General features: G+C 43.8%; 1 protein-coding gene across 2 annotated transcripts in view; it reads left to right on the top strand.

The window, feature by feature from the left end:
• The window catches only part of LOC115099920 (deleted in malignant brain tumors 1 protein-like), a 50,707-nt gene that overhangs the window by 9,937 nt on the left and 13,406 nt on the right, over positions 1-27,364 (top strand). For both annotated transcript variants that reach the window (XM_029617929.1, XM_029617928.1), the window contains exons 4-7: positions 4,005-4,307; positions 9,320-9,634; positions 23,347-23,652; positions 26,977-27,291. In XM_029617929.1, coding sequence (XP_029473789.1) covers positions 4,005-4,307; positions 9,320-9,634; positions 23,347-23,652; positions 26,977-27,291 — 1,239 coding nt within the window. The remainder of the gene's footprint in view (positions 1-4,004; positions 4,308-9,319; positions 9,635-23,346; positions 23,653-26,976; positions 27,292-27,364) is intronic.

Here is a 27,364-nt window from a genome sequence, read left to right as displayed (position 1 = left end):
TCCGGACTCTTACCAAGTTTTCAGTTAACCCTATTTTTTCCTCGAGTGTGAGGAGTATAATTCCTATTATGGGCAATATGTACTTCCGGGAGATGCACTTAAAATTTTTGTGTAGGGCGTATCTCTCGCCTCATGTTGCTTTTAAAGCTGGCATCACCGATGGTGATCAGTGTGTACGCTGCTGGAAGGGGACGGGGACCCTGTCTCATGTGTTTTGGGAATGCTCGGAAATTCAAAAGTATTGGCGGCAAATTGTGAGTTATTTAGAACCATTGGTGGGGGTTCGCCTACCGCTTTCCCCTTATCTCTGGTTGTTTCATTGTGTCACACGCCACTTAGTGGTGCTGCCGGGTCTACGAAGCCTGCTTAAAAAAGCTGGTTTAGTGGGAAAGAAAGTTTTCCTTCTTCATTGGTGTGATACGGCACCGCCCTCCTTTTGGACGTGGAGAATTCATTTTCACAAACTGATGCAGATGGAGCAGCTTTTCGCCTGCAGTTCGCCTAAACGCCGGAAATGGTTTTTGAACACCTGGGACTCCTACATACAAGCATTGCCCCATAGGGCTAGAAGTCTGGCTCTTAATGATTGAAACGATTTACTGGAGAGTATACGGACTTTATTCTTTTTGGTTAAATTGGTCTCCATATGGGAGGGGGGGGGATAAGGGGAAGTTTAAAGGGGGGGGGGAAGGCTGATCATGCTTACCATTAAAATGGTGTGCTAGTTTCAATTCCAGCATTATATTCATCTTATAGTGTTCACCTCGAAATTTATTTGTTTACTTGCTGCCTGTTTCTGTAATACTTGTCTTGGTTCACCTAATAAAATATGTTTATACATAAAAAAGGCTCCAGAGGTGATCCGGGTAACTATAGACCAGTGAGCCTGACTTCAGTACCGGGAAAAATAGTGGAAACTATTCTCAAGATCAAAATCGTAGAGCATATAGAAAGACATGATTTAATGGAAAACAGTCAACATGGATTTACCCAAGGGAAGTCTTGCCTAACAAATCTGCTTCATTTTTTTGAAGAGATTAATAAACATGTGGATAAAGGTGAACTGGTAGATGTAGTGTATTTGGATTTTCAGAAGGCGTTTGACAACGTGTGTACAATTCTGGTCGCCGCATCTCAAAAAAGATATAGTTGCGATGGAGAAGGTACAGAGAAGGGCAACCAAAATGATAAAGGGGATGGAACAGCTCCCCTATGAGGAAAGGCTGAAGAGGTTAGGGCTGTTCAGCTTGGAAAGAGACGGCTGAGGGGGGATATGATAGAGGTCTTTAAGATCATGAGAGGTCTTGAACGAGTAGATGATCAAAAGTCCTAAGGAGGACTGGCTCCTTGCGAAGGCAAGGAAGGAATGAAGCTAAGACCTTTTTATACTGAAGAGAAGGTGACTCCCTGATGGCATCACCAATGGACCCTCCTCTCTCACTATCCCTTTAGAAAGGGAAGGAAGACGTGGCCTCGCCCCCTAGGAGGAAGCAGGGGATGCAGGACCTCGGACAGCTCCCATGCTTCAACGCTGAGAGTGCAGCAGAAGAGGAACTAGGCCCCGGTAACACAGGCAGCTTCCTGCTGCTGAGGGTGAAAGAAGGACAGCTCCTGGCATCAAGCAAGCCCGGGTATGTTGGGCCTTCTCCCCTCGAGGGAACAGAGGTAGGTGGGTGGCCTCCGGGCCATATAGGGAAGCTGTAAGCGGCTCCAGCCGCAAGATGAAAACAAGGATGGCCTCCGGGCTGCAGGGAAGGTGGAAGCAAGGCAGCGGTCTCCATACCGCTTAAGAAGCAGAGACGCGGCTTCTTCTGCTGGTAAAACATATCTGTGGCCTCCGGGCCACTTGAAGAGCAGTAGAGCAGCTCCTGCGTTGGAAGCCTCCAGGCTGTGTGAAGGGCACAGCGCGGTTCCAGCCACAGAGAAAAAGAAGAAAGAGAGGTGGAGAGACAGCTCGTGGCTCCAGCCACGGGCCAGATAGCAACAATAAAATTAAAAAATCTAGGCTAGTCAGTGGGGTTTTAAGGGCTGGTGCTAACAGGGTAAAAGGGAGACTAAGTAGGGGGGCATAGGAAGTCCTATCCCTTACCTGGGCAAACTGGGAATGAACTGGGGAAACTGGTAATTGCATTAGCACACTTCGACTAAAATCTCCCCACTTACACGATTGAGGCAGCATGTGTCCATATAAAATTGTGCACAGATGTATGCACATACAGCCTGTTTTATACCATACACACATATATTAGAATATGGACCTGTCCTTTGGCGCACGCTAGCATACGTATATAAATGTGCACCAATATCAAAGTTACTGTCTTAATAATGTAATCCACCCAGAGCTACAGGTCTGGGACTAGGAAGAATATAAAAAGATCTAAATAAACTTTTACATAAATAAAAATTATTCTTCCTTTTCTTTCTGTTTCATCTACAAAAAGACACAGAGGTTGATTTACCTGCTGCATTTTGAGTCTTTGCTTGGCAAATAGTTGGGGTTTATTTGGGGAAAATGGACATCTGTTTTGTCCAGTATGGACAAAAATATTCATGGCATATAGGAGAGGGAGCGACTATTGACTTCCATTAATAGCCCCACTCTAACCTGCCCTACCAGAGGACATTCACGCACACACTTCTGCATCCTTCATTTGCCTTCTGGAGCCCTCGTTCCTGAATAACCTCCTGCTCAGAGCATAAATAAATATTTGTGCCTTCCTTTTGTCTGATTAGCTCCCATTATTTTCTGTGATATGAAAAATATAACATTTTCTTTCCTCCCATGCAAACTCATCAGTATTGGCCTATGCTGCTGCCTTTCCTTTCACGCTTTCATATTTCATTGACATAGAATATAAAAAAAGGGTCAGGACAAAATTGAAAAGGTTCTTTTTCAGAGCAGTTTCTCAGTGTGTTTAAAGATCCATTGCCACTGTCTCCAGAGGGATACCAGCTGTTTTGTTTTTTCTTAACATACATTTCCAAATCCTTCCTGTTATAAAAGTATGCTAAAACACTTACTAACCATACATACCTTACCCCCTCTGTCACACACCTCATCCTTACAACTTCTGTAACAAACAACCAGCTTACTACTTGCACTTATATTGTAAACGTGCACTCATCCTGGAAGTGGCACAAAATAAAGTTAATATGTAACTTTTTAAAACATTTTTACAATAAAGATTTTATTTTCGGTTACTTTGTCCACCTTTGTATTTAGTAATACATTTAGTGCAGTATGAGCATGTTTGATAGGTATAAGTAGTGCAGGAGTATGGTTGCATGTGTACAGTGTGGATACAGATAGGATGCATGTAAGAAAGAATCTGAAGATGAAGTCTAAATGCAAGGGAGAAGCATGAGTGGCTAGTGAAAGTATTAGAGTTGTTTAGTAAGTATGCTCTGCAAGTACCACAATCTTCAACAGAGAAAACAGTACTGTCTCTTTGAAAGCAGCGAAAAAGCAGTTGAAATTCCTGATCTGACACTTCATTCACATTCCATGTAAATGAATTATGAAAGAGTAAAAGGCATATTCCAGCTCCCATAATTTTCCTTGAGAGGAAAATAATTTAAACAAATTTTCCCCTATTATATAATCTATGCAACAAATGGGAGTCCCAGCCTAGGAAGGAATAAATATTTAGGGTAGACATCTCCAGGAGGTGGTGAATAAAATCTACTGTGTGTGGTTAAATAATTCTTTTGCTCTATTTGAAGCAGAGAGTAATTATGGAGAGCCTGTCTCCTCCTCACTGTGAATATCTTTATAGGCCATGTCCATGTCCTTAACAGACTCTTTTACAACGGTTGCTATTATGGAAAACCTGAATATATGTTCAGGGGAAGCTGAAAACTTCAGGAATGACTGAAGCCTACTCCTGGATGTAAGGGAGAAGTGGTTACACTTTTGACACATACTGCTAATGTAATGTTTTACTATAAGAGTTGGTTGAATTGATGAGGTCTTGTAAATACAAATAATCTTCTTGCCATTGCAGGTAATTTGCCCAAACCCACAATGAGCCGATCACCACTCTACATCTTATTTAACAGAGGAGACAATGTACAGTTGAAATGCACGATCCCCCTACTTTACACACAAAGCACGGTCTATTTTTATAAAGAGAATGTATCAAATCCCATTGCAATGAAGACATTGTCCAGTGAGGAAGTCACAGTGAACCATACTCTAAATGAGTTGGAGACCTCGGATAGTGGGAGATACACCTGCCAGTATGAAATAAGTCTACCAGGACAAAGTTTTAGGTCACCAGAGAGTGAACCAGTGAAAGTGATTATAAGTAAGTCTTCTCTCCTTTCTTTCTAATATACCATAAGGACCAGAAAATGTTTTCTTAGAAGCAGAATTATTTTCATGGATAGGAACCCATAAGTGCTTTTGAAATATGTTTGTAATCAAGAGTCTTCTTATAATGATTGTTTTCCATAGGAAAGAAGGAGGCTGTGACTCTTAGTGGTAGGCTGTACTCAGCCATCGCTTTCACACACTCATCATGGAGCTGTCATGCATGGCTTTTCTCATTACTCCTTTATATGGGACTCTCATCCCAGAACTCTTATTCATGGTTTTCCTCATTCCTTCATACCCAGCTCTCAACAAAGAGTTCTTTTGAACAAACTCTATTCCTTCCTCTTTCTTGAAAATTTCATTTATTAGTCCTGATTACACTAATTATATACACAACCCATATTACAAAAGGTGGTGTCGTACAGGACAAAAAGTGAAATAGGCTTGTAGCCATTAGATTGTAAGTTCTATGGAGAAAGGAGTGTCTCTTATGTACATTTGTTCAGTGCTGCTTATGTCAAGTAGTGCTATAGAAGTAATTAGTAATAGTATCAAATATTTGTGTTATTAATTGGTCTAGGGAGACAAGCAATGTGAAGACCAAAATCTTGGTTAACAGCAGTTTTAACACAAAGCCCTAACTCCTAGTTTATGTAGACTTCTGTACATATTTTGCAAGAGGAGAAAGCCGCTTGCAAATGTTATCTTATAAGAACAATTGTTGTTGTGTTCTCTTTTCTTATTATTTATTTATTTTATTTATTTGTAGAGTTTTATATACCGTTATTCGGTAGAGCCATCATAACGGTTTACAAATCTGCAATTATCATCCAACATATGCAATTATCTTACAATCAAATGGAGTTAACATAGTAGTTGGGAACAGTAGGGTTTTGTGAACAATTAACATATTTTCTTAGTCGTTGAATAACAGAATATTGCGGAGAACATTTTCAAAGAACTTAACAGATCAAGGGAGTGAGCAGGGAGGGGTAGAAAAGGAGGGTACATCAGGAGAGCATGAAGGAGGAGGATTATGCTTGCGAGTTCTGTTGAGTGCTGGGATGATTACTCGTGTATTATTCATTAAAGACATTGTATGTACCTTCTCTCCCTTCTCTCTCAGGCATACTAACTAATAGCCTAATCAAGTATTTACATATGAGAGCACTATTTAGAGCAGGATAATGGGATATTACATATGAGAGCACTATTATTTACATATTTACATAAGTATTTACATATAAGAGCACTATTTAGTGCAGGATCAAAGAATCCTGCACTAAAACTCTAGAATACTGGGAAAAGTGCCTTCTAGAAATCGACAGCCTCCTCTCTAGTCTAAACCTAATCCTAAATTCTTCTAAAACCGAACTCCTTCTAATTTCCCCTGAAAACAATAACATCTCCAATACTCCATCAACCAGACTTCAAACATCACAAGTAAGAGACCTAGGAGCGATCATCGATAACCGGCTAAACCTAAAATCATTTATCAGTCAAACTACCAAGGACTGCTTTTACAAACTTCACGTCCTAAAAAGAATAAAACCTCTTTTCCACTCTCAAGACTACAGAACAGTCCTGCAATCAATAATCTTCTCTAAATTAGATTATTGCAACGCGATTCTATTAGGTCTCCCATCAGCACACACCAAACCCCTTCAAATGGTACAAAACACGGCAGCCAGAATTCTGACAAACACTAGAAAAAGAGACCACATATCCCCAATTCTCAAAGATCTACACTGGTTGCCTATTCACTATAGAATCCTATATAAGTCTATTACTACTATCTACAAAACAATACATCAATACTCTCCGCTTAACTTACAAATCCCATTCAAAAAATACACCTCCACCAGACCCATCAGAGAGTCATACAGAGAAACCCTGCAGGTACCACACCCCAAAACCTCTCTCCACATAACCTTCAGAGACAGAGTTTTCTCCACTGCAGGACTTACACTATGGAACTCCATTCCACCTGATCTGAGACAAGAACCATGCCTTCCAACTTTCAGGAAAAGACTCAAAACTTGGTTATTTAGGAAAGCCTTCCCAGACTACAGCTGAACTTTAACTCACCTTGAATCGAAAAGCAGATCTTAACATTACTTGGTAAACGATAACTTTCAAACACCATAACTCTACAATCTCCATTAACTGGCAAATTTGTTATCTATGTTAAATTTCCTATTGCCTTTGCTCTGCCACAAGTTTTGTTTTCCCCATCGCCTCTTCATTGCTCCAAGTTTTTGTGTTATCCCTGTTTTATTGTAACTACAACTATTTCTCTCAGCACTTGTTAATGTTTCTTAACGTTAATGTTCTTATTTATTTATATCTCCTGTCGCACCCCTAGTTAATTGTAAACCGGCATGATGCGATTCCTATCCCGAATGCCGGTATAGAAAAACGTAAAATAAATAAATAAATAAATAAATATTAGCTACGCGCTGATTTGGACACGCATTTTGGATGTGCTAATGCTGGTATTGCATCGGTTTTAAGTTTAGCATATCCAAAACACGCACCCAACTGCACAGCCAGTGGCACACTGACCTTGGCGCCAGATATTGCATCGGCCTGATAGGATCCTTACACAAAAAAAAACACAAAACACTCACACACAGACACATTGAGTCAACACACAGTAGGTACCAGGATTAGCAGTATTTATTATTAATGCTAAATTATATTTGAGAAAGCAAGGCAGAATATATAGATATAGAAAAGGCAACAGTTGTAGTAATAATAATGTAGCACAAACAATTTTCTTACAATTAGGGAAGCTAAATTACTTCTTTTGATTAGGATCTTTCACTGTCTGCACTCTCCCTCCCCTGCCTCCTCCTATACTCCTCTCCATCTGCACATCTGAAACCATGCTTTGAGAAATGCATACAGTTTTCCCAAAACATACTGGCTTTCTTTTGCAATTCTAACTCTCTCATCACAGGTCCTACACATCTGGTGTTTACTTCTTCTATTCTTACATTTGCTACAATCACATGATACGTGTCAGTATGAGTCCATGAAGACCAAGTGTCTGAATACATTCTTAGCCAGAGTAGTCAGACACAAGCTAAGTAATTCCATTACACTCCCTAACCCCTTCTCCCATTGATACCATAGGACTATGACAGACCTCAGCTAGAGATCCTCTGGCTTCACCCTACCCATAGTATAGGCATAATAAGATCACCATCTTCCAATTTATAGATGGTGTCATTAGGGTTTTTCCCTATATCCAGGTCTGAGAACCAATTTCCATGTCAGGACCACTATGGACCTCCTCCATAGATTTTCTCTGCCTTCACTCTCCCCAGGGATTAGTTCACCATTTTTTAGCTCCTGGATGGTTTGATTAGTCTGAGAATTGATTTGCATGTCAGACCACTCCACATCTCCAGAGTTTTCTTTGATGCTTTCCCCTTTCATAATCTTTTGGGGTCTTCATGCCATTGTTATTGGTGCTATTTACCCCTCTTTGGGGGCCTTGAGGTCTTCATGACTTTTATTGGTGCCTTTTGGTCCTCTTTTCAAACCTTGGGGTGTTCTTGCCACTGGTGGTGCTGCTTTGCTCCTCTCTTGATCTCTTGGGGTGTTCTTGCCACTGGTGGTGCTGCTTTGCTCCTCTCTTGATCTCTTGGGGTGTTCTTGCCACTGGTGGTGCTGCTTTGCTCCTCTCTTGATCTCTTGGGATGTTTTTGCCGCTGCTATTTGGTGCCCTTTACCCTTCTTTTGATGTTCTTGCCACAATTGATGCTCCTTGTCTCTCTCATGGTGACTTGGAGTCTTCCTGCTTCTGTTTGGGCTGCTTTGCCTCTCTCAGGCTTGTTCATGTCACTGTGTTGCTTTATTCCTCTGTCGGTGCTTTGGGCTGTTCATAACATTGTTATTGGTGCTCCTTGCCCCATCACAGTGCCATGGGCTGTTCATGCTATGCTTTGTGCCACTTTACCCAAATCTTGGTGGCTTGGAGTGCTGTTCCTTTGCTGTTGATGCCTACCTGCAAGTTTCATTAAAATTTGATAGAAAACCTCAGTGTTAAAACCCAATTTAAGAGGCATTGTTTCCTTTCCCCAATGCTTTTAATGGAAAAAGAATGACACAACTAATAACTTTGAGCCCAAACAAAATGAAATACATCATGGGGCCAAATGAATCAAAATAACGAACCAAACCCATTGCTCGCATTTTTTCCCGTTTTATCCCACATTCCCTACCATAAAAAAGACTAAATACTGATCTCCTGTGGCAGACTGCAGGATGCAATTCACCAAAGTGCTACTTCCAAATGAGTTGGAATATCCACAATTTTATTCTCATGGATTGCATAAATCCTGCAGACAACAGACCTGTACTACTTGACAGGATAGCTGGAGGATGGGCTGCGGTTACCGCAGAGGTCCTGGAGGGATGCAGTCATAGTCATTACTTAAGGGTGACACCCAGTGACCGGATACAGAGCCCATGATTTTCGGATTCTGGAAAGAGCTCTGGGGCATGGCTCCCAGCTCAGGAATGTTACTACAATGTAAGTTGGGAGGAGATATATAAAATAGGGGGGAAATCCCCAGGTAGTTGTGAATGAGGGCTCATGGTGTCAGATCCTAGACCTGGTTCTGACTAAGTTGGAGGGAGCAGGAGGAAAGTGCTGGATGAAAAAACTCCAGGTAAGAGAGACCATTTTGAAAAAAAGTTTTAAAAAATGGGGTAACCCGTAGCCCTTGACTAGCCTTGCACAGACATATATATATATATATATATATATATATATATATATATATATATGATGTTTTTCACTAAATTAATGTCGGTATAGAAAAATCCGCAAATAAATAAATATCAATGTCACCTTTTTTAAAAAAATGTTCTCGTTTTTTGTTTAGCTGTTTCATGTTGACTCTTTATTTATGCAATACTAGTATATTTGATCTGAGGAAATTAATGAATATTGAATTAAAATAAGTATGAAAACTGCCACAATATTTGCAGGTAAGATGCCAATCAGGCTGGCTAATGGTACCCATCGCTGTGCTGGAAGGGTGGAAATATTCTATAATGATGAGTGGGGAACTGTGTGCGATGACTTTTGGGATACAGATGATGCTGCAGTAGTGTGTAAGCAGCTGGACTGCGGGATTGCACTGTCTGCGCTAAGAAGAGCTCGTTTTGGAAAAGGAGCTGGCCCTATTTGGCTGGAAACACTTTCTTGCAGTGGAAATGAGCCTCTTCTCTCTGAATGCCAAACACAGGAAAAGAGACGCAAACTCTGTAGCCATGATGAAGATGCCAGTGTTGTGTGTTCAGGTAATCTGGTTTTTCTTTTTTTTTTTATTTCAGGAAAGAGGAATGGTTTTAGGGATAGGAAGTAAGGAAGTACTGAGTTCTATTCTTGGGACTACCATTAAGTCTTTGTGTGACCTTTGTTTGGGTTTAAGTTATATCCCACGTTCCACACCGGTGTGCCCCAGCAGAAGTGCAGGTGTGTCGGCAATGTTTCCCACTAACTAGCCAGAGCCACCAGCAGCAAGAAGTGCTGGACCAGAGCCACTGCCACCACACCCAGCCAAATCTTGTTTTCTGTCCTTACCCCTCCTCCACCCAAACCCTGGACCAGCATCTCCAGCCCGCAGGGCAAGTTGGTGAGCAGTGCTTCTTACCTGCTGCTGCTTCCTCCTCTGCAGTCTGAAAAGTGTTGGACCCTGCAGTCCCGCACGACTCTGGGGCCCTGTGCAGTTCTGACTGCAGAGAGAGCCGGCAGAGGAGAAAGCAGCAGCAGCAGCAGCAGGTAAGAAGCACTGCTTGCTTGACTGAAGGGGTGGCAGAGGAGAAAGCAGCAGCAGCAGCAGCAGGTAAGAAGCACTGCTTGCTTGACTGAAGGGGTGGCAGAGGAGAAAGCAGCAGCAGCAGCAGGTAAGAAGCACTGCTTGCTTGACTGAAGGGGTGGCAGAGGAGAAAGCAGCAGCAGCAGCAGGTAAGAAGCACTGCTTGCTTGACTGAAGGTGATCATAGTAGGAGGAGAGAGGGACAGGTGATTGCATTGGGGAGAGATGATTGAAGGAGTGTGGGAGGGAAGGGGAGATGATTGTATCATTTGAAGTGGGGGGGGGGGGAGTGGGAAGGGAAGATAAAGTAATTATATCAAATAAAGATGGAAGGAAACGTGATTTTGCCAAGGGGTAGGGAGATAAGAAAAAGGAGTCAGGGGAAGAGGGAAGGGAGGGATGTGTAAGGAGGGAGGGAAGGGGATGGTGTGTCACAACCAAAAGAACCCAGTATCAGTTGTGTTGCTACACAAAAACATTGAGAACCACTGCATTATATTAGCTCCCTGTGCCCCAGTGTACCCCTCTATAATTTAGTACTAAAATCCGTCATTTCAGGAGTGTGGCACGCAGTCTGAAAGCAGTATATAGAGCCATTTACCCTGGGGGCCTTTATATGTGTATTATGTTATCACTACAAGGACATCCATTTCTTTTTGCATGAAATATACAAATATACTTGCTAAATACAAGCACATTATTGATGTTTGCATACAACAGGAATCATATATTGTAACTGACATTTCTTTTGCATGAAATATACAAATATACTTGCTAAATACAAGCACATTATTGATGTTTACATACAACAGGGATCATATATTGTAACTGACATTTCTTTTGCATGAAATATACAAATATACTTGCTAAATACAAGCACATTATTGATGTTTACATACAACAGGGATCATATATTGTAACTGACATTTCTTTTGCATGAAATATACAAATATACTTGCTAAATACAAGCACATTATTGATGTTTACATACAACAGGGATCATATATTGTAACTGACATTTCTTTTGGGTAGGGATACCTCAGACACGTCACTTCTGCCCTTCCTACTTGTGGATTCACAGGTGGCATTATTCTCATTAGTTGATTTAAAAGTTGCTGCAGAGCATGTTTTGAAATATCACAGCATGGAATGAAAATAATTTCAATTATTAAGGTATTACTGTATGATATACTATGACATGCCACAATGTTACATGGTAACTGTAGTAACATAGTATTGTATATGAAATATTGTGACATATCAGAAAGTATCACTACTCCACAGGTGGTAAACACATACCCACCATAGTAATGAAGCCAGCTGTCTAGCCTGGCATTACAGCCTTCCTTTCACTAGTGTAGGGCCCCTAATAGAGAGACCATATTATCTGGACAAGTGCAAGGGTATTAAGTGCCTTAGGCAAGCCTGACACCTTTATACCCTCCCCTTCTCACCCTGCCCTCCTAATACAAAATACAAAATTATGCATTTATAATAGATTATCCATGCAATGGGACAATCAAAGTATAGAGGTGCATATTCAGAAGCAGCCCAATTAGTAAAGTTAGGCATATAAACCTATCCATATAACTTTGGAGGTATATTCAATAGTGCAGATGAATATAGCCAACTATTCAACTGTTCATATTGATGTTAATGTTATTGCACCATTGTTTCTTGTAAACCGATATGATATGATTGGTATCATGAATGTTGGTATAAAAAAAGCCCTAAATAAATAAATAAAATAAACTATTTTAAAGTCGGCCAGCTAACTATAGCCGGCTAACTTTAGGACAGCTCTTTGGTCCAACCAAACTTTGACAGCTAAGTCATCCAGCTAACTCTGACTATCAGAGCTATCAGACGTGTGAGGGAAAAATACCACGAAAGATCTTAAAAGCAAGCACAAGAAGTTTAAACCTACACTGTAACTTCACAGATATACAGTGTAACTTCAAAAGAATAGGGGCTGCTGATTCCTGTCTAGATCATCCATAATAATTCTTGCTGCCATATTTTGGACTATTTATAACCTTATCATCATAGCGCCAGGAAGACCCCAATATGGTTGTCTAGCACTGCTATTACTAAAAGCATATACCACTGATTTTAATGCTGCAAAAGTCAGAAACCATTTCAGTTGCCTCACCAATCTTAAGTATCCATAAGCTGTTCACAACACTGTGCTTATTTGACTTTCCAATCTCCAACCAGCTTTGAACTTAATCCCTAATGATCTCACTTCTTCATTTGTTGTAACAAATATCCCATCAATAGGAAGCTAATATTTCTCCAGTTCTGTTCCCATTTGCAAAATTTCTGGTTTTTTGGAGTTTGAAATAAAAAAAATTCTCTCTCAATCAAGTGCTTACTGCAGACATACAATCTTTAAAATGAGAGCCATCTCCAGGTCTAGACCCATAGGCACCAGGATTTGAACATCGTCTGCATATATAAAAGTGATAAAACCAAATGATCAAACAATGTCCCCCAAAGGGGTCGAATATATATTAAACCTTCCCCGTTATTCCTAATGCTCATGTTATCCTCTGTTCAATATTATTCATAATGTCTTAACTGCTCAATAGCGACTTCATTGACTAATTGTTACTGTATACCTGTTAGTATTGTGGACCCTTGAGCCAGCTCGAGAGCTGGTAACTCCACAGAGGGGAGGCCCTCTAGTGGTTTTCGTAGCCGGGAGGCAGTGCAGGACCAGGAGACCCAACAGGAACTTCATCTATACCAGCCCTCGTTCCCCTCAGCTTGAGCCCTTGGGTGCCGGGGCCAGCAGGACTTAGGCGGGGGTCTCCTGGCGGAGGACGGTGAGTAGGCAGTCCAGGTCAAGAATGAAGATGGACCAGGAGTCATGGCAGGCAGTGGTGCAACACAAGAAACCAGGCCAGAAGGGGCAGCCAGAAGACAAGCAGAAGCCGGGGAACACGCCAAAGGTCAGGCCAGGCTGAAGACAGAAAAATCAGGATACCAGGCCGAAGTCAGAACCAAGGAGACAATCCAAAGGCTGGGACTGGGAGCAGGAACACAGAATCAGGAGCTGGAACAAGCAGGAAGGCAGGAACGGAAGCAGGAATGCAGCAACTAGCTACTCCGAAGAGCTGACCTGTTGCCAAGGCAAGGAATGGGTGCAGGAAGTGGGCTTAAATAGCCCCAGCTGAAGATGTCTGAGTTGGGGCCGGGTCGAGGTTACCTGTCGTGGCCCCTTTAAGAGGTTGGCTTGGCCGCACGCGCCTAAGGGGGCAGAGCCCAGGACGCTGGAACCAGGCCCCGGAGCAGCCTGCACCAGAGCGTTGCGGAGGAAGTCTAATGCCGGCGTCTGCTGGTGGAGGTAGGGGGATCCAGCTGCAGTGGTCCACGGCTGGGATTCCCAACAGTACCTCCTTCCTTACGCCTCCTCACAGAAGGACTATGCTTGTCAGGGTGATCACGATGGAACTGATGGAGGAGAGATGTATCCAAGATGTTAGAGGCAGGCTCCCAGGCGTTCTCTTCCGGGCCGAAGCCCTCCCAGGAAATTAAGTACTCCCAGTGTCTGTGGTTGTACCTAACGTCCAGTATGTCTTGGGCTTGGTAAACAGGGTCCTCATCAGCAACTGCATCCAGGGGTTCAGGTGGCTTACGATGAAAGGCTGAAAGGACTAGAGGTTTCAGTAGAGAGACATGAAAAACATTGTGTATCTTCAGACCCAATGGTAAGCGCAGATGATAAAAGACAGGACCGAGGCGCTCGCTCACTGAGAAGGGTCCAATGAACTTGGGCGCCAATCGCATAGAGGGTACTCTCAGGTGAACGTGGCGAATGCTCACCCATACTCGATCCCCAGTGTTGAAGAGCGGAAGCTGCAGATGGTGTTTGTCTGCACCCTTCTTGGCGGACTCGGCTACCCTTTGCAGGTTAGCTTGGGTGGAGTTCCAGACTGCGTGGAGCTGTTGAGCAGCATTGGTTGCTTCCCAGAGATGATTTGGAAAGGAGATGCTCCTGTTGCAGAGTGGACATGGTGGTTATAAGAGAATTCCACCCAAGGCAGAAGAACTACCCAGTCGTCCTGTCAGTGTCCCACAAAAGATCGGAGGTATCCTTCTAGAGTGCGGTTAGTCCGCTCTGCCTGCCCATTTCCTTGTAGATGAAAGGCGGATGTGAAATGCAGTTGAACCCCAAACCTCTTGCACAGTGCCCACCAATATTTGGCCTTGAACTGCGATCCCCGATCGGAGGCTATATGTCTTGGTAGACCATGCAGACGGAAGATAAAGTTGGGTGAACAACTGGGCAAGTTCGGGTGCAGTGGGGAGTTTTGGGAGTGCCATGAAGTGGGCCATCTTTGAGAGCCTGTCAATGGTTACCCATATGACTTGCTTCCCTTCGGATACTGGTAGATCTACCATGAAGTCCGTAGAGATGTGGGTCCAAGGTTCTTCAGGAATGGGGAGCAGCTGCAAGAGTCACCATGGGCGGCCAGGCAATGGCTTCTGTCGGGCACAAGTTGGACAAGAACTGACATATGCCCGGATGTCCCGATCGACATGAGGCTACCAGTAGTAGTAGGTCAAAACTTCCAGTGTGCGGGTCCTGCTGGGATGGCCGACAATCAAAGAGTCTTTCTGCCAAGGCGGAGCGGCACAACCATTTTGCCTGGTGGAATTACATTGATGGCTGTGAGGTGGACCTTAGCTGGATCCAAAATATATTGGAGTGTGACTGGGGTGTCCTCGGGAGAGAGCATCAGCTCTAGTGTTCTTTGAGGCTTGACGATACCCCAGAGAGAAGTTAAATTGGCTGATGAACCGGGACCAGCGTGCCTGCCGCGGATTCAGCCGCTGAGCCCGGCACAAGTATTCCAAGTTCTTGTGATCTGTATATATAGGAACAGGATGTTGAGCTCCCTCCAGCCATTGCCGCCACTCCTCGAATGCCATCTTTATTGCTAGGAGCTCCTTGTCACCGATACCATAGTTTCTCTCAGCGGGAGAGAATTTTCAGGAGAAATAGGAGCAGGGTAATAGAGTGCCATTGCAAGAGAACTGGCTGAGCACAGCTCCCACCGCAGAATCAGAGGCATCCAGGGCAGTGAGTGGAGCAACCATGTGTGAGTAGTGAGGGATGAAATGCCGATAGAAATTAGCGAACCCAAGCAAACGCTGGAGGGCACAAATTCCCACCAGATATGGCCAGTCCCTGATACTTACAACCTTCTTGGGGTCCATAAGGAAGCTGGTGGTGGATTCAATGTACCCCAAAAACAGAAGACACTCCCGCTCAAAGAGGCACTTCTCTAGTTTGCCAAAGAGATGGTGTTCCCGGAGGCGTTGGAGTACACGTCGCATCTCCTTGAGGTGAGTGGGAAGATCCTTGGAATATACCAGCACATTGTCCAGGTAGACGATCACACAGGAGTGGATCATGTCCCGGAGGTCCTCATTCATGAGGTTTTGGAAGACCGCTGGAGCACTACACAGTCCAAAGGGCATTACTAAATACTCATAATGCCCGTCACGGGTATTGAAGGCAGTCTTTCATTCGTCGCTAGGCTTTATTTATACTAAGTTATATGCCCCTGGGAGGTCGAGCTTCGTAAAAAATCTTGGATCCTTGTAGGTGGTCTAAGAGCTCAGGGATGAGCAGAAGGGGATACCTGTCCTGACGGGTGATGACGTTGAGACCACGGTAATCTATACATGGTCTTAGGGAGCTGTCCTTCTTGGACACAAAGAAAAATCCGGCTCCTGCCGGGGAGGTAGGGGGTCGAATGGAGAAGAGCGGTGGTGGTCCCGCTTCACAAGAGTGGGAACAGAGAGGAGGCTGGTAACTACAGACCGGTTAGCCTCACTTCGGTGGTGGGAAAAGTAATGGAGTCACTGTTGAAAGAGAGAATAGTGAACTATCTACAGTCCTGAGAATTGATGGACCAGAGGCAGCATGGATTCACCAGGGGAAGATCCTGTCAGACAAATCTGATTGACTTTTTTGACTGGGTAACCAAGGAATTGGATCAAGGAAGAGCGCTCTATGTCATCTACTTGGATTTCAGCAAAGCTTTTGATATGGTTCCACACAGGAGACTGGTGAACAAAACGAGAAGCTTAGGAGTGAGTGCCGAGGTGGTGACCTGGATTGCAAACTGGTTGACGGACAGAAGACAATGTGTGATGGTAAATGGAACTTTCTCTGAAGAGAGAGCGGTTTTAAGTGGTGTATCGCAAGGATCGGTGTTGGGACCGGTCCTGTTCAATATCTTTGTGAGCGACATTGCGGACGGGATAGAAAGTAAGGTTTGCCTTTTTGCGGATGACACTAAGATCTGCAACAGAGTGGACACGCTGGAAGGCGTGGAGAGAATGAGACGGGATTTAAGGAAACTGGAAGAGTGGTCAAAGATATGGCAGCTGAGATTCAATGCCAAGAAGTGCAAAGTCATGCAAATGGGGATTGGAAATCCGAATGAACTGTATTCGATGGGGGGGGGGGGGGGGGGGGGGGGAAGGCTGATGTGCACGGAGCAGGAGAGAGACCTTGGGGTGATAGTGTCTAATGATATGAAGTCTGCGAAACAATGCGACAAGGCGATAGCAAAAGCAGGAAGAATGCTGGGCTGCATAGAGAGAGGAAAATCAAGTAAGAAAAGGGAAGTGATTATCCCCTTGTACAGGTCCTTGGTGAGGCCTCACCTGGAGTACTGTGTTCAGTTCTGGAGACCATATCTACAAAGAGACAAAGACAAGATGGAAGCGGTACAGAGAAGGGCGACCAGGAAGGTGGAGGGTCTTCATCGGATGACATACGAGGAGAGATTGAAGAATCTAAATATGTACTCCCTGGAGGAAAGGAGGAGCAGGGGTGATATGATTCAGACTTTCAGATACTTGAAAAACTTTAATGATCCAAAGACAACGACAAACCTTTTCCATCAGAAAAAAATCAGCAGAACCAGAGGTCACGAGCTAAGGTTCCAGGGAGGAAGACTAAGAACCAATGTCAGGAAGTATTTCTTCACGGAGAGGGTGGTGGATGCCTGGAATGCCCTTCTGGAGGAAGTGGTGAAGTCTAAAACTGTGAAGGACTCATCTTGGAGTGAGTTTCCTCACTCCGAAGGCCATCAAATCTTCACAAGAGACCACTGTTCTGTTCGTAAGTCTCATGTGGAATGTGAAAGCGGCCCCCAACCCCCTACACTCATCCCTAATCCCCACCTCGAGTTACTAGGCGGGCCTCTCATAGGGATACAAATACCTGTCTAAGGGAGAGACACTATAGCAAGTCTCTCTCTCTCCCCCCCAAGCCTGCTGAAACAGGCTGTCCGGAAACATCGTGAACCGTGATAAACCTTTACTGGCCTCTAGCGCACAATGTACCGCAAATGAAAGAGTTGTAGCTATTGGCCGCGTTAGGAGCTGCGCTAACACTGCGGCTGTTTCGCGGCACACGATAACTCTTTCCCACTTTACATATGCTCCGCCCCAACTCCGCCCCCTGAATAAAAAATTTGCATTCGCAAATCGCGTTAACGGCTGTTAGCGCGATTTGCGGAATTATCTCCTGCGGTAACTCCTTGGAAAATGACCCCCTTTATCTTTATAAAGAGCCAGGTTTTCAGATTGGTTTTGAATAGTTTCAAATTTCTCTGCAGCCTTATTTCGAGTGGCAAGGTGTTTCATAGCATGGGGCAAGCCAGTGATAGTGCTCTTTCCCTTACTTGCTTGAGGTGGGCTGTTTTGACAGAGGGGATAGTTAGTAGAGCTTTATTAGCAGATCTCAGGTTTCTTTGTGGGACATGAATTCCTTTTTCAGATTGTCTTGAATATATTGTGCCATTGCTTGAGTCTCAGGCAATGACAAGGGGTAAACTCGGCCTCAAGGAGGAGTAGAGTTGGGTAGTAGATCAATAGCACAGTCTAAAGGCCAGTGCTCGGGGAGTGTCTCGGCCTTCTCTTTTGAGAACACATCATCGAAGTCTGCACAGTGAGCTGGAAGAACCAAGGAAGTGGTAGCCAGAGGTAGTCGGGATCGGGGTAATTCCGGTATGAAGGAGAAACAGGCCGGACTCCAGGCTGCAATTTGCAGAATCTCCCAGTCTATATATGGGGAGTGCTTTTGGAGCCTGGGTAGTGTATCGCCTTTTACAGAATAAAGAAGGTGATCTCCTCCTCATGAAGTATCCCAGTGCGGAGAGACACTGCAGCAGTAATGGCAGTAACCCAACCAGGGAGGGGACTCCCATGAATGGAGGATATTCTCAGTGGTGGACAAGTTCTAGGTAGTACTGGGAGCTATAGCTGTTCCACCAAGACAGCCAAAATGAAGTTCCCTCCGGCACCCGAGTCGAGGAAAGCCAATGTAGGGAACAATCCTCCCGAGTATGTCAGGGACACAGGAACCGTGCATTGGGAGCAGGATTCACACAGCCTAGGGTTAGCTCCCCTGTGACACCTAGGCTTGGGAGTTTTCCGGACTTTCCTTGCACTGAGCCAACAAGTGACCCTTGTCACCACAGTAGAGGCAGAGGCCAAGAGAGCGACACTGCTGCCTCTCTTCAGGAGTGAGAGGACTGCGGCTCAGCTACATGGGTTCTTCACCATGTGACGAGTTGTGCTCAGCAGGAGGAGGAAGAACCAGTGGTTGAGAGAAGGAAGGAGCCAGTGGAATTGGTCTATGCCTGGGTTTCAATTCTCAGGCCACTGCTGTAGACGACTGTCAATCCGCCAGGACAAGTCAATCAAAGACTCTAGATCATCAGGATGTTCCTAAGCAGCGAGTTCATCCTTGATCCTTGAGGCCAGACCTTCAAGGAAAATACTTCGCAGGGTGTCCTCCCACCAGCCCAGTTCCAAAGCCAGCGTGCGAAATTCGACTGCGTAGTCAACCAAGGGTCAGGACACCTGGCGTAGGTGGAGGAGCACTGTGGCAGCTGTAGACTGTTGAGCTGGCTCAAAGACCTGCTTAAACGTGTGGACAAACTGATGAAGATCCCCAAACAAGGCTTCGCCCCGCTCCCACAGGGGGGAAGCCAGGGCCTAGCCATCCAACAAGGATAAGATGTAGGTCATTTTGACTTGCTCTGAAGGAAACTGCACCAGCTGGAGTGAAAAGCAGATAAAGCAGTGGTTGAGGAAACTCCAGCACTGCTTAGGATTTCCAGCATAACGGGGCTGTACCGGCAGATGCAGAGAAGCAGAGGGCGCCATGCAGGAGCGAGAGGTGGAGGCACAGCCTGGGGAGTTGAATCCAGGCGGTTAGCCAGTCATTCAACTGTGGCTCCTAAGAGGTCCAGTGTTGCTGCTGTTGCAGGCATTGAGCCATGCCCGAAATGACCTGGAGGCCGGAAAGGTCCGCCGTGTCCATGGCCTTGGCAAACTGTTAGTACTGTGGACCCTTGAGCCGGCTCGAGAGCTGGTAACTCCACAGAGGGGAGGCCCTTTAGTGGTTCTCGTAGCCGGGAGGCAGTGCAGGACCAGGAGATCCTACGGGAACTTCACCTATACCAGCCCTCGTTCCCCTCAGGTTGAGCCCTTGGGTGCCGGCAGGACTTAGGTGGGGGTCTCCTGGCGGAGGAAGGTGAGTAGGCAGTCCGGGTCGAGGCTGGCGGAAGTCTGGAAGAACAAAGACGGGCCAGGAGTCAGGGCAGGCAGCAGACAAGCAGAAACCAGGGAACATGCCAAAGTCAGGACGGACAAAAGACAGAAGAATCAGGATACCAGGGCGAAGTCAGAACCGAGGAGACAATCCAAAGGCTGGAACTGGAAGCAGGAACACAAGATCAGGAACTGGAACAAGCAGGAAGGCAGGAACGGAAGCTGGAACAAGCAAGAACACAGCAACTAGCTACTCCGAAGAACTGACCTGTTGCCAAGGCAAGGAATGGTGCAGGGTGGGCTTAAATAGCCCCTGCTGACGATGTCTGAGTTGGGGCCGGGCCGAGGTTACCCACTATGGCCCCTTTAAGAGACCGGCTTGGCCGCGCACGCACACACCTAAGGGGGAGGAGCCCAGGAGGAAGCTGGCAGCGGGGAGGATGCCACGACCAGGCCCCGGAGCGGCCTGCATCGGAGCACTGCGGAGGAAGGCTGATGCCAGCGTCTGCCGGTGGAGGTAGGGGCACCTGGCTGCGGCGGTCCACAGCCGGGATTCCCAGCAATTTCTGTTAGTTCCATGTATGTTGCGACTTTTTTTGTGATTGACTAGTTGTTACTATATAGTTGTTATTTCCATGCTATATGATATTTATCTTTACTCCTAAATAATGATAATCAAGGTCTTAACTCACTAAACATAATCCCTCAAAAGCCTTCAAGAAACTTATGATCCAATAACTCTGGTTACCTAAACATTCCCCCTGTCAAAGATGCACATCTGGCAACCACACGAGAAAGAGCCTTCTCAATTGCCTCACCCAAAATGTGGAATACCCTACCTAAATACTTACGAATTCAACATGACCTAAAAACATTCAAAAAGGACTTAAAAACACTAATGTTCCGCAAGTTCCTCACTAACTTTATATCATCTAATCATCCCGACTATCAACAGAACTCCCAATTGTTTACCGCATAATTCACCCCTTTCTCCCTGTACCTGCATGCCCTCCCCCTCTATCCTATTAATAATTAATTCTGGACTTGATATCCATTTCTCTGATATTGTTTAATGGTTCAAATGGTTTTGTATTGCAACCCATCTGTTAAGAATCTGTTTCTGTTCTTCCTAATGCTCAGTTACAAGATAATGTATACTTTTGTAAACTGTTATGATGGCTCAACCGAATAACGGTATATAAAACTAAAATTATATAAATAAATAAATATTGTTGACTCATCTAACAGTTTCTTTTTATTAGCTCGTTGCTATATTATGTGTGTTCTTAATGTATTCTGCTCTGAATTTAAGAAGGGCGGGTAATAAATGCCACTAAATAAATAATAAATAGTAAGGGGATAATGAGGATCCCTGGGGAACCCCACAATGTACTTTGCTTATATGTAAAGCCTGAAAAAATACCATCTATGGTAAATTCTCTAAAAAAACCTCATTCCATTTCAGTACAGTGCCCTCCAATCCTAATGTCCGACAACATGAGGCAAGAATACCATAATCAACTCTATCAAATGTGCTTGATAGATCAAGAAGTACCATTAAGACTGTTTCCCCCTTATCCAGGTCGGCCATGATGGTCTCTGTACTACACCCCCTTTGAAATCTAGCCTGAACTAAATATAGCTCTGGGAAGTTCCAATCTGCTCTAATACCTTGGCAGCATATGGCAAATTAGCTATAGGCCTGTAATTAGAGCAAGTACTTGGATCTGCATCCACATTCTTTAAAATTGGGACTATGGCCTTTTTCAATATATCAGGAACTAACCCTTCAACCAGCAAAGAATTAACCAATTTCCAAAGCCCATTCAAACCCATATCTGGTAACATACTAGTTAGATAAGACAGACAAGGGTCCAACAAAAACTTGGACTTTTCTACCCCTTTCACTAAAGATTTGATTTCAACAAATGAAGCTGGCTCAAATTCCCTAAATTTATCCATCATCTCAGCACCGGCTGAGTTCAAACTATCAATAACTTCCACTCTTTTCCTGTATTAATTATCCCTTTATTGAACCCATTAAGACTGTATTCCTCGACTGACTGGTTTTCTGTCTCATTCCTGCTCTTGCAAATCCTGAATGACTGAATCTCTTAATTTTAAAACTTTATCATCAAAAAAAACAAATATTGTGAACCACAATCTGCTTATCACCTCCCAACATAGTCTTATCAATTTAAAAATTATCCTAGAATCATTATTAGCTTCCACAATGGTATCTGAATGAAATTTCTTCTTTGCCGATATCAGTTTTTGAAATAATTGAAAGCCACCACCTCTAAGATCTCATATCCTCATACGTCCTTGTTTACTCCACTGTCACTCCAAGCGACGTAAACCTTGCTTTGATTTTAAATCTGCACAGTATAGCACGGGGAATTCAATCTTACAATTCTGTATCCTAGCCTCTGTCCTGGAACTAGCCAATTCCATCCCCTTCTGTTCATCCAAATGGCTTTATTAACCAACTGATCTTCTCATCCATCCTGTACTAAATTAGACACTTCGTCCACAAACCTAGAGGAATCAGCTTTTCAAATCCTAATTTGTTTTTATTCTCTTTCCCTGATCTAGCATTTATTTGCCAAAACAATTGCACCTGCTGCAAATGAGAAAATGATCAGACTACAGTGACTTCTCAGGCCCTTCAAATAAATTGCCTTGTAATCTAGTTTTTTCAGACCCAAGTATTGCCTCTTTTACTGGATCAGCATATGAATTATCTAAAAATATTGCACATGGGCTTTGGAGACCATAGAGCTCCCTTCTTCTGATGAATATCAGAGACATTATTCATATCTGAGGACAGGACCTATGCGGTTTTGATAGCTCATTTATAACTTTTTTTGATAATAATTACTTTGATCTAAGAAAAGCCATCAAAGCTCTGCTCCCTTTTCCAACCCCTCCTTTAAAGAAGTAACGAGAACAGCAGTTTGAGATTTGGGACACTGTCCAATAGTTTGGCAGCAGAAGCCTTGTGTGTCCATGTCTAGCAATGCCACTGCGGGAATGTGCTTGTGATTGCAGCATTATATTACCCTGGATTAATCTCCAAGGAAGTGTGTCATATCATTGCCATTGAAGCCACAGACTTTTACTGTGTTTGTTAAAACACCATCTTCAGTCTGAAGCAGACTTTATTGAACAGAGGAACATTATTAAGCCCAAGGGCCTTGAAGGTTATTGCCCACACTTCTCTTCAGAACGACTCTGGTCCTGTAACACCTTCACCCCCTACTGGGTGAGAAAACAGGAGATAAGGACAGAGTCGTCATACTAGCATGGGATGAGATTAAGGAATACATTTTACCTAGATAGGCCTACACTATAGATGAACTATAACTAGTTCCTGTCATTATAATATCATTGTAGCCCAATATACTATTTTAGCCAGCTTATCTGCCATGTTTTCATTGGATTGGGCTCATGCAGACATGTATTGCCTATATGTATGTACAGTATACAGTAGTACACTTTTCCTAGTGGAAGGATATGCCCAAATAAAAGTCTTCATTTGTCCGAGGAACATTATCCTATGAGTTGTTGTCATTGCAGCATGTGTCTTTTTCTTATTTCATGCAGATTTGAGGCTCTTGGGTGGTCCAGGACGCTGTGCTGGGAGAGTAGAGGTATTGCACAACGACCAGTGGGGACGAGTGTGTGGTCATAACTGGGAACTCCAGGACGCCCAGGTGGTGTGCAGTATCTTGCAGTGTGGCCATGCTCTATCCGCAGTAGGCAGTGCTCACTTTGGACCTGGCTCTGGTACTTTTTGGCTAGAGGATGTGAACTGTGATGGAACTGAGATCAGCTTCAGTAAATGTCAATCAACATTTTCCACTGGGGATGGCTGCTCCCATGCAACAGATGCCACTGTTATTTGTTCAGGTAATTTCCTTGTCACAAGATGAACAGAAGTTAAACAAGCAAAAAATACTCTTGGGCAATGCAGATGAATGAAACAGAACTGCTCACCTTCAGCAGCAAAGGGCTATGCTCATGCTCAACCTCCTTCATCTGCTAGTACTTTTCAGTGCCAGTAATGGATTAAAGAATTCACAATCCATGTGAGATATTGAACAGATTAGTAAGACTATAAAGTTCAGCAGCATATACCGGCTATATCATCGTGTAAAATGAGTTTCTCAGCCCATAAGAAGTCAAAAGTGGTCGATAGTCAAATGCTAAATAAATAGGATAATAATAAATAGGACTCATCCAGATAACCGGAAAGTCAGCAATTGCTGGATATGTTCAGCAGGCGCTAGATAGCTGAATAAGTCATACTCAGCTATCTAGTTAGCCAGATAAGTTGTGAGCAGTCTTGTACTTGTCCTCCCTTTGGCCCCTGCTCCTTCTGAGCTTTCTGGCCCTGCCCTTGTTTCTCATTTCTGCCTGACTTCAGTTCCTTCTCACAACTAAAAGGGCAAAATCCTCTTCAAATACCAAAGTCTCTCTGGCTTGGATGATGCTGTCACTCATCTTGCCCCTTCTCTGGAGTAGAAGGGCATTCATAGGTCTCCAGCTCCCTGGCCTCTGTAATGACCTTCACTAAAAGGGTGCAGGGATCACACCAGCTAACTGGATGCTACCTAAAACTGAGCACATATTATCCTGGCCTAGTTCCCGCCCTCCCCCCCCCGTAGACTAAGACCACTAATCACAGCCAACCTCAAGGGGAGGTGCTGCACAGGACTGTGATCTCCCTCTAAGCGGTTTACCCTATTGCAGGATATAGGGCCTTCTAATGGCTGACCAGGGGATTGCCACACTCTTCCCTCTCCATGAAAAGAAAGCTGTTGAGTGGAAGAAAACTTATTCAAATAATGTTTTTCTATTACATGACATGAAAACCCATGTCATAGTAAGAGTTGTTAATACCTTATCTAACCTCCAGGGTGCACGGTCCTATGACTTGTATAGCCTGTAGCTTCAGTGTCTTACTTTAAACATTTAATACAATACACCACATATACCACTCTACTCCCATTCTCCTGGAGGCAGAATCTTCTACACTGCCACTTTCGTTCTCCTGATGCTTTACCTTACACTCTGTATGGCAGTGAGAACCACCATAAAATAGAGCATATTTCATACACAATTCTGCAAGTGAGTTTCTGAGAGAAAACAGGTACCCACAGGCACACTTGGCCTCTTCCAGCAATGGGCCTTACTGGCTCTTCCACTTATTTATTTATTTAAAGGCTTTTATATACCGATAGCCATTTGCACATCGTATCGGTTTACAAAGAACATTGCGCTTATAAAATGAAGCATAACAGTTACATGGAACAAATTGGTAAAATATAGGGGTAACATAAGAGGAATTTAAATCAATCAGAAAATAATGTCTGTGAGGCTTACCCTGGACTAAGAAGGGCTCAGTCCCAACCAGGTGACACGCCACATCATCAGCAGGGAATACAGAAAACCACCAAGCACTCCACGTGGGTAATCACAATGGGGGATACCAATGCTTTCAGTCTTACAATGGAACCTATACACTTCTTAGATCTCCTGAGGAAGACCTTTCCACTTCTTACACGTGGCCTGTAAATGGAAAACTTTTGTCATAGGGACACAGGATCACAGGAACCCCCACACAGCTGTGGTTCTGCAGCCTTATTCCTGCATAGCCGGGTCCTATCCACAGAGCTCTCTCTTTCTCTCGTTCTGGCATTTAAGGTGCACTAGGTAAGATGCCTGGTCCCACACAGGTTAAGGAGAGGTTTTAGGGCCACTTTTTACAAGCAGCTAGTTCTTTCAATTCTTAAATATACATTTGTATTTTTTAAATCATAATAAAAAGTAATTAAGCAAAAATAATGTTCAGCTGAGCACCCATACTGTGTGGTTTAGATTATGTTATGCCAATATAATATTTATTAAGTCATTATGGGCCTCATTTTCCAATATCGCATTGGTATCGCATGCGATACCAAAAAGGGGCATACCTTATGCTAATAAACATGTGTATCGCAAATTGCGATAACAGCTATGCAACACGCTCTTAGCGCAAGTTGCGCTATTAACCCAATTTGGGCTACATTGCCAGTATATATTGCGGTCAAGCTAGGTGGGGAGAACATTGTCCAAATCTCATCTTGGAGTGAGTTTCCTCACTCCGAAGGCCATCGAATCTTCACGAGACCGTGTTCGTACGTCTCATGTTGAATGTGAAAGTGGCCCCCAACCCCCTACGCTCATACCTAATCCCCACTTCGAGTTACTAGGTGGGCCTCCCATAGGGATACAAATACCTGTCTAGGGAGGAGGCACTATAGCAAGGCGCTCTCTCTCTCTCAGCCTGCAGCATACTGAAACAGGCTGTCCGGACACATCGTGAACCGCGATAAACCTTTACCGGCCTCTAGCGCACAACGTAACGCAAATGAAAGAGGTGTAGTTATTGGCCGCGTTAGGAGCCACGCTAACACTGCGGCTGTTTCGCGGCACACGATAAATCCTCCCTACTTTACATTTGCTCCGCCCCCTGAATACAAAATTAAAAATTTGCATTCGCAAATCGCGTTAACGGCTGTTAGCGTGATTTGCGGAATTATCTCCTGCGGTAACTCCTTGGAAAATGACCCCCTATGTCATTTCATGAAATGATTTTGTTGGCATTTACCTAGGGATCTTCATTTTCAGTTATTTTATTTTTCCTGTTAATTTGAATGCTGTAACAAAAAAAAAAATCACTGGGAAAATGACTGTTATAACACAGGAATAAAATCAGTGTAAAAATAATTTTTCCATTGATTTTCTTTTGCTATAATATTGAAATTCCCAGGAAAAAATAAGAATATGCTGGAAACAAAGATCGCCACATATACTGTCTGGAAAATTTGCAATAGGATCTTCAATCAGTGTGCTTAGTGCAGATACCATCTTAACCGATTTTAGTTTCAAGAATTTTGTTTGGAAATAGCATGCATACAACATTGAGACAGCAAAATTCAGAATACATAGAACAGAGCTATCTTTGGCAATACCCAACACAATGTTAAAGTGCAGACTCTCAAATTATTAATCAAAAGTAACACATTTCCATGACTTTCTCTCATGTCCCTGTCTACATTTTTCTGTACTTTTGGAGACAGTCATTTTCTGTGTGCATTTGACATGTATTCCTGAAATTTACTGCAGAAAATGAGTAGTTTTGAGACTAAAGGCTCGAACACTGATATGTTTGTGTTTTGTATTTACTAGAGGGAATCTTACATCCCAATATTTCCATGGAACCTCCATCTGGAGAAATGAGCCAGGGACAAACACTTGTGATCAGATGCACCGTTATTGATGTGTATCAGAGATTAACTTTCCTCCTGCACCAAGCCACTAATGATACAGACCTCTTGCTGAATGCTACTGCATCCAACGGTTCTGCCACATTTATCCTGACAGATGTCAATTCTACCAGAACTGGAAATTACACATGTCAGTACGTGGCACATATTGAGGGACGGGATTTCCATTCTCCACACAGCCAGCCTCTGCAGGTCACTCTACTGCCTTCTCCAACAGGTACAATACCTTTCTAAGTTTTTCTGTTCCCTTATTTATCTAGGTTTGTGCAGGACAATTAATTTGTAATGAG

This window comes from Rhinatrema bivittatum, chromosome 10, assembly GCF_901001135.1.
Source record: "Rhinatrema bivittatum chromosome 10, aRhiBiv1.1, whole genome shotgun sequence".
NCBI lineage: Eukaryota > Metazoa > Chordata > Amphibia > Gymnophiona > Rhinatrematidae > Rhinatrema > Rhinatrema bivittatum.
The sequence above is the reverse complement of the archived record's forward strand: the minus strand, read 5'-3'. Positions and strand labels throughout refer to the sequence as shown.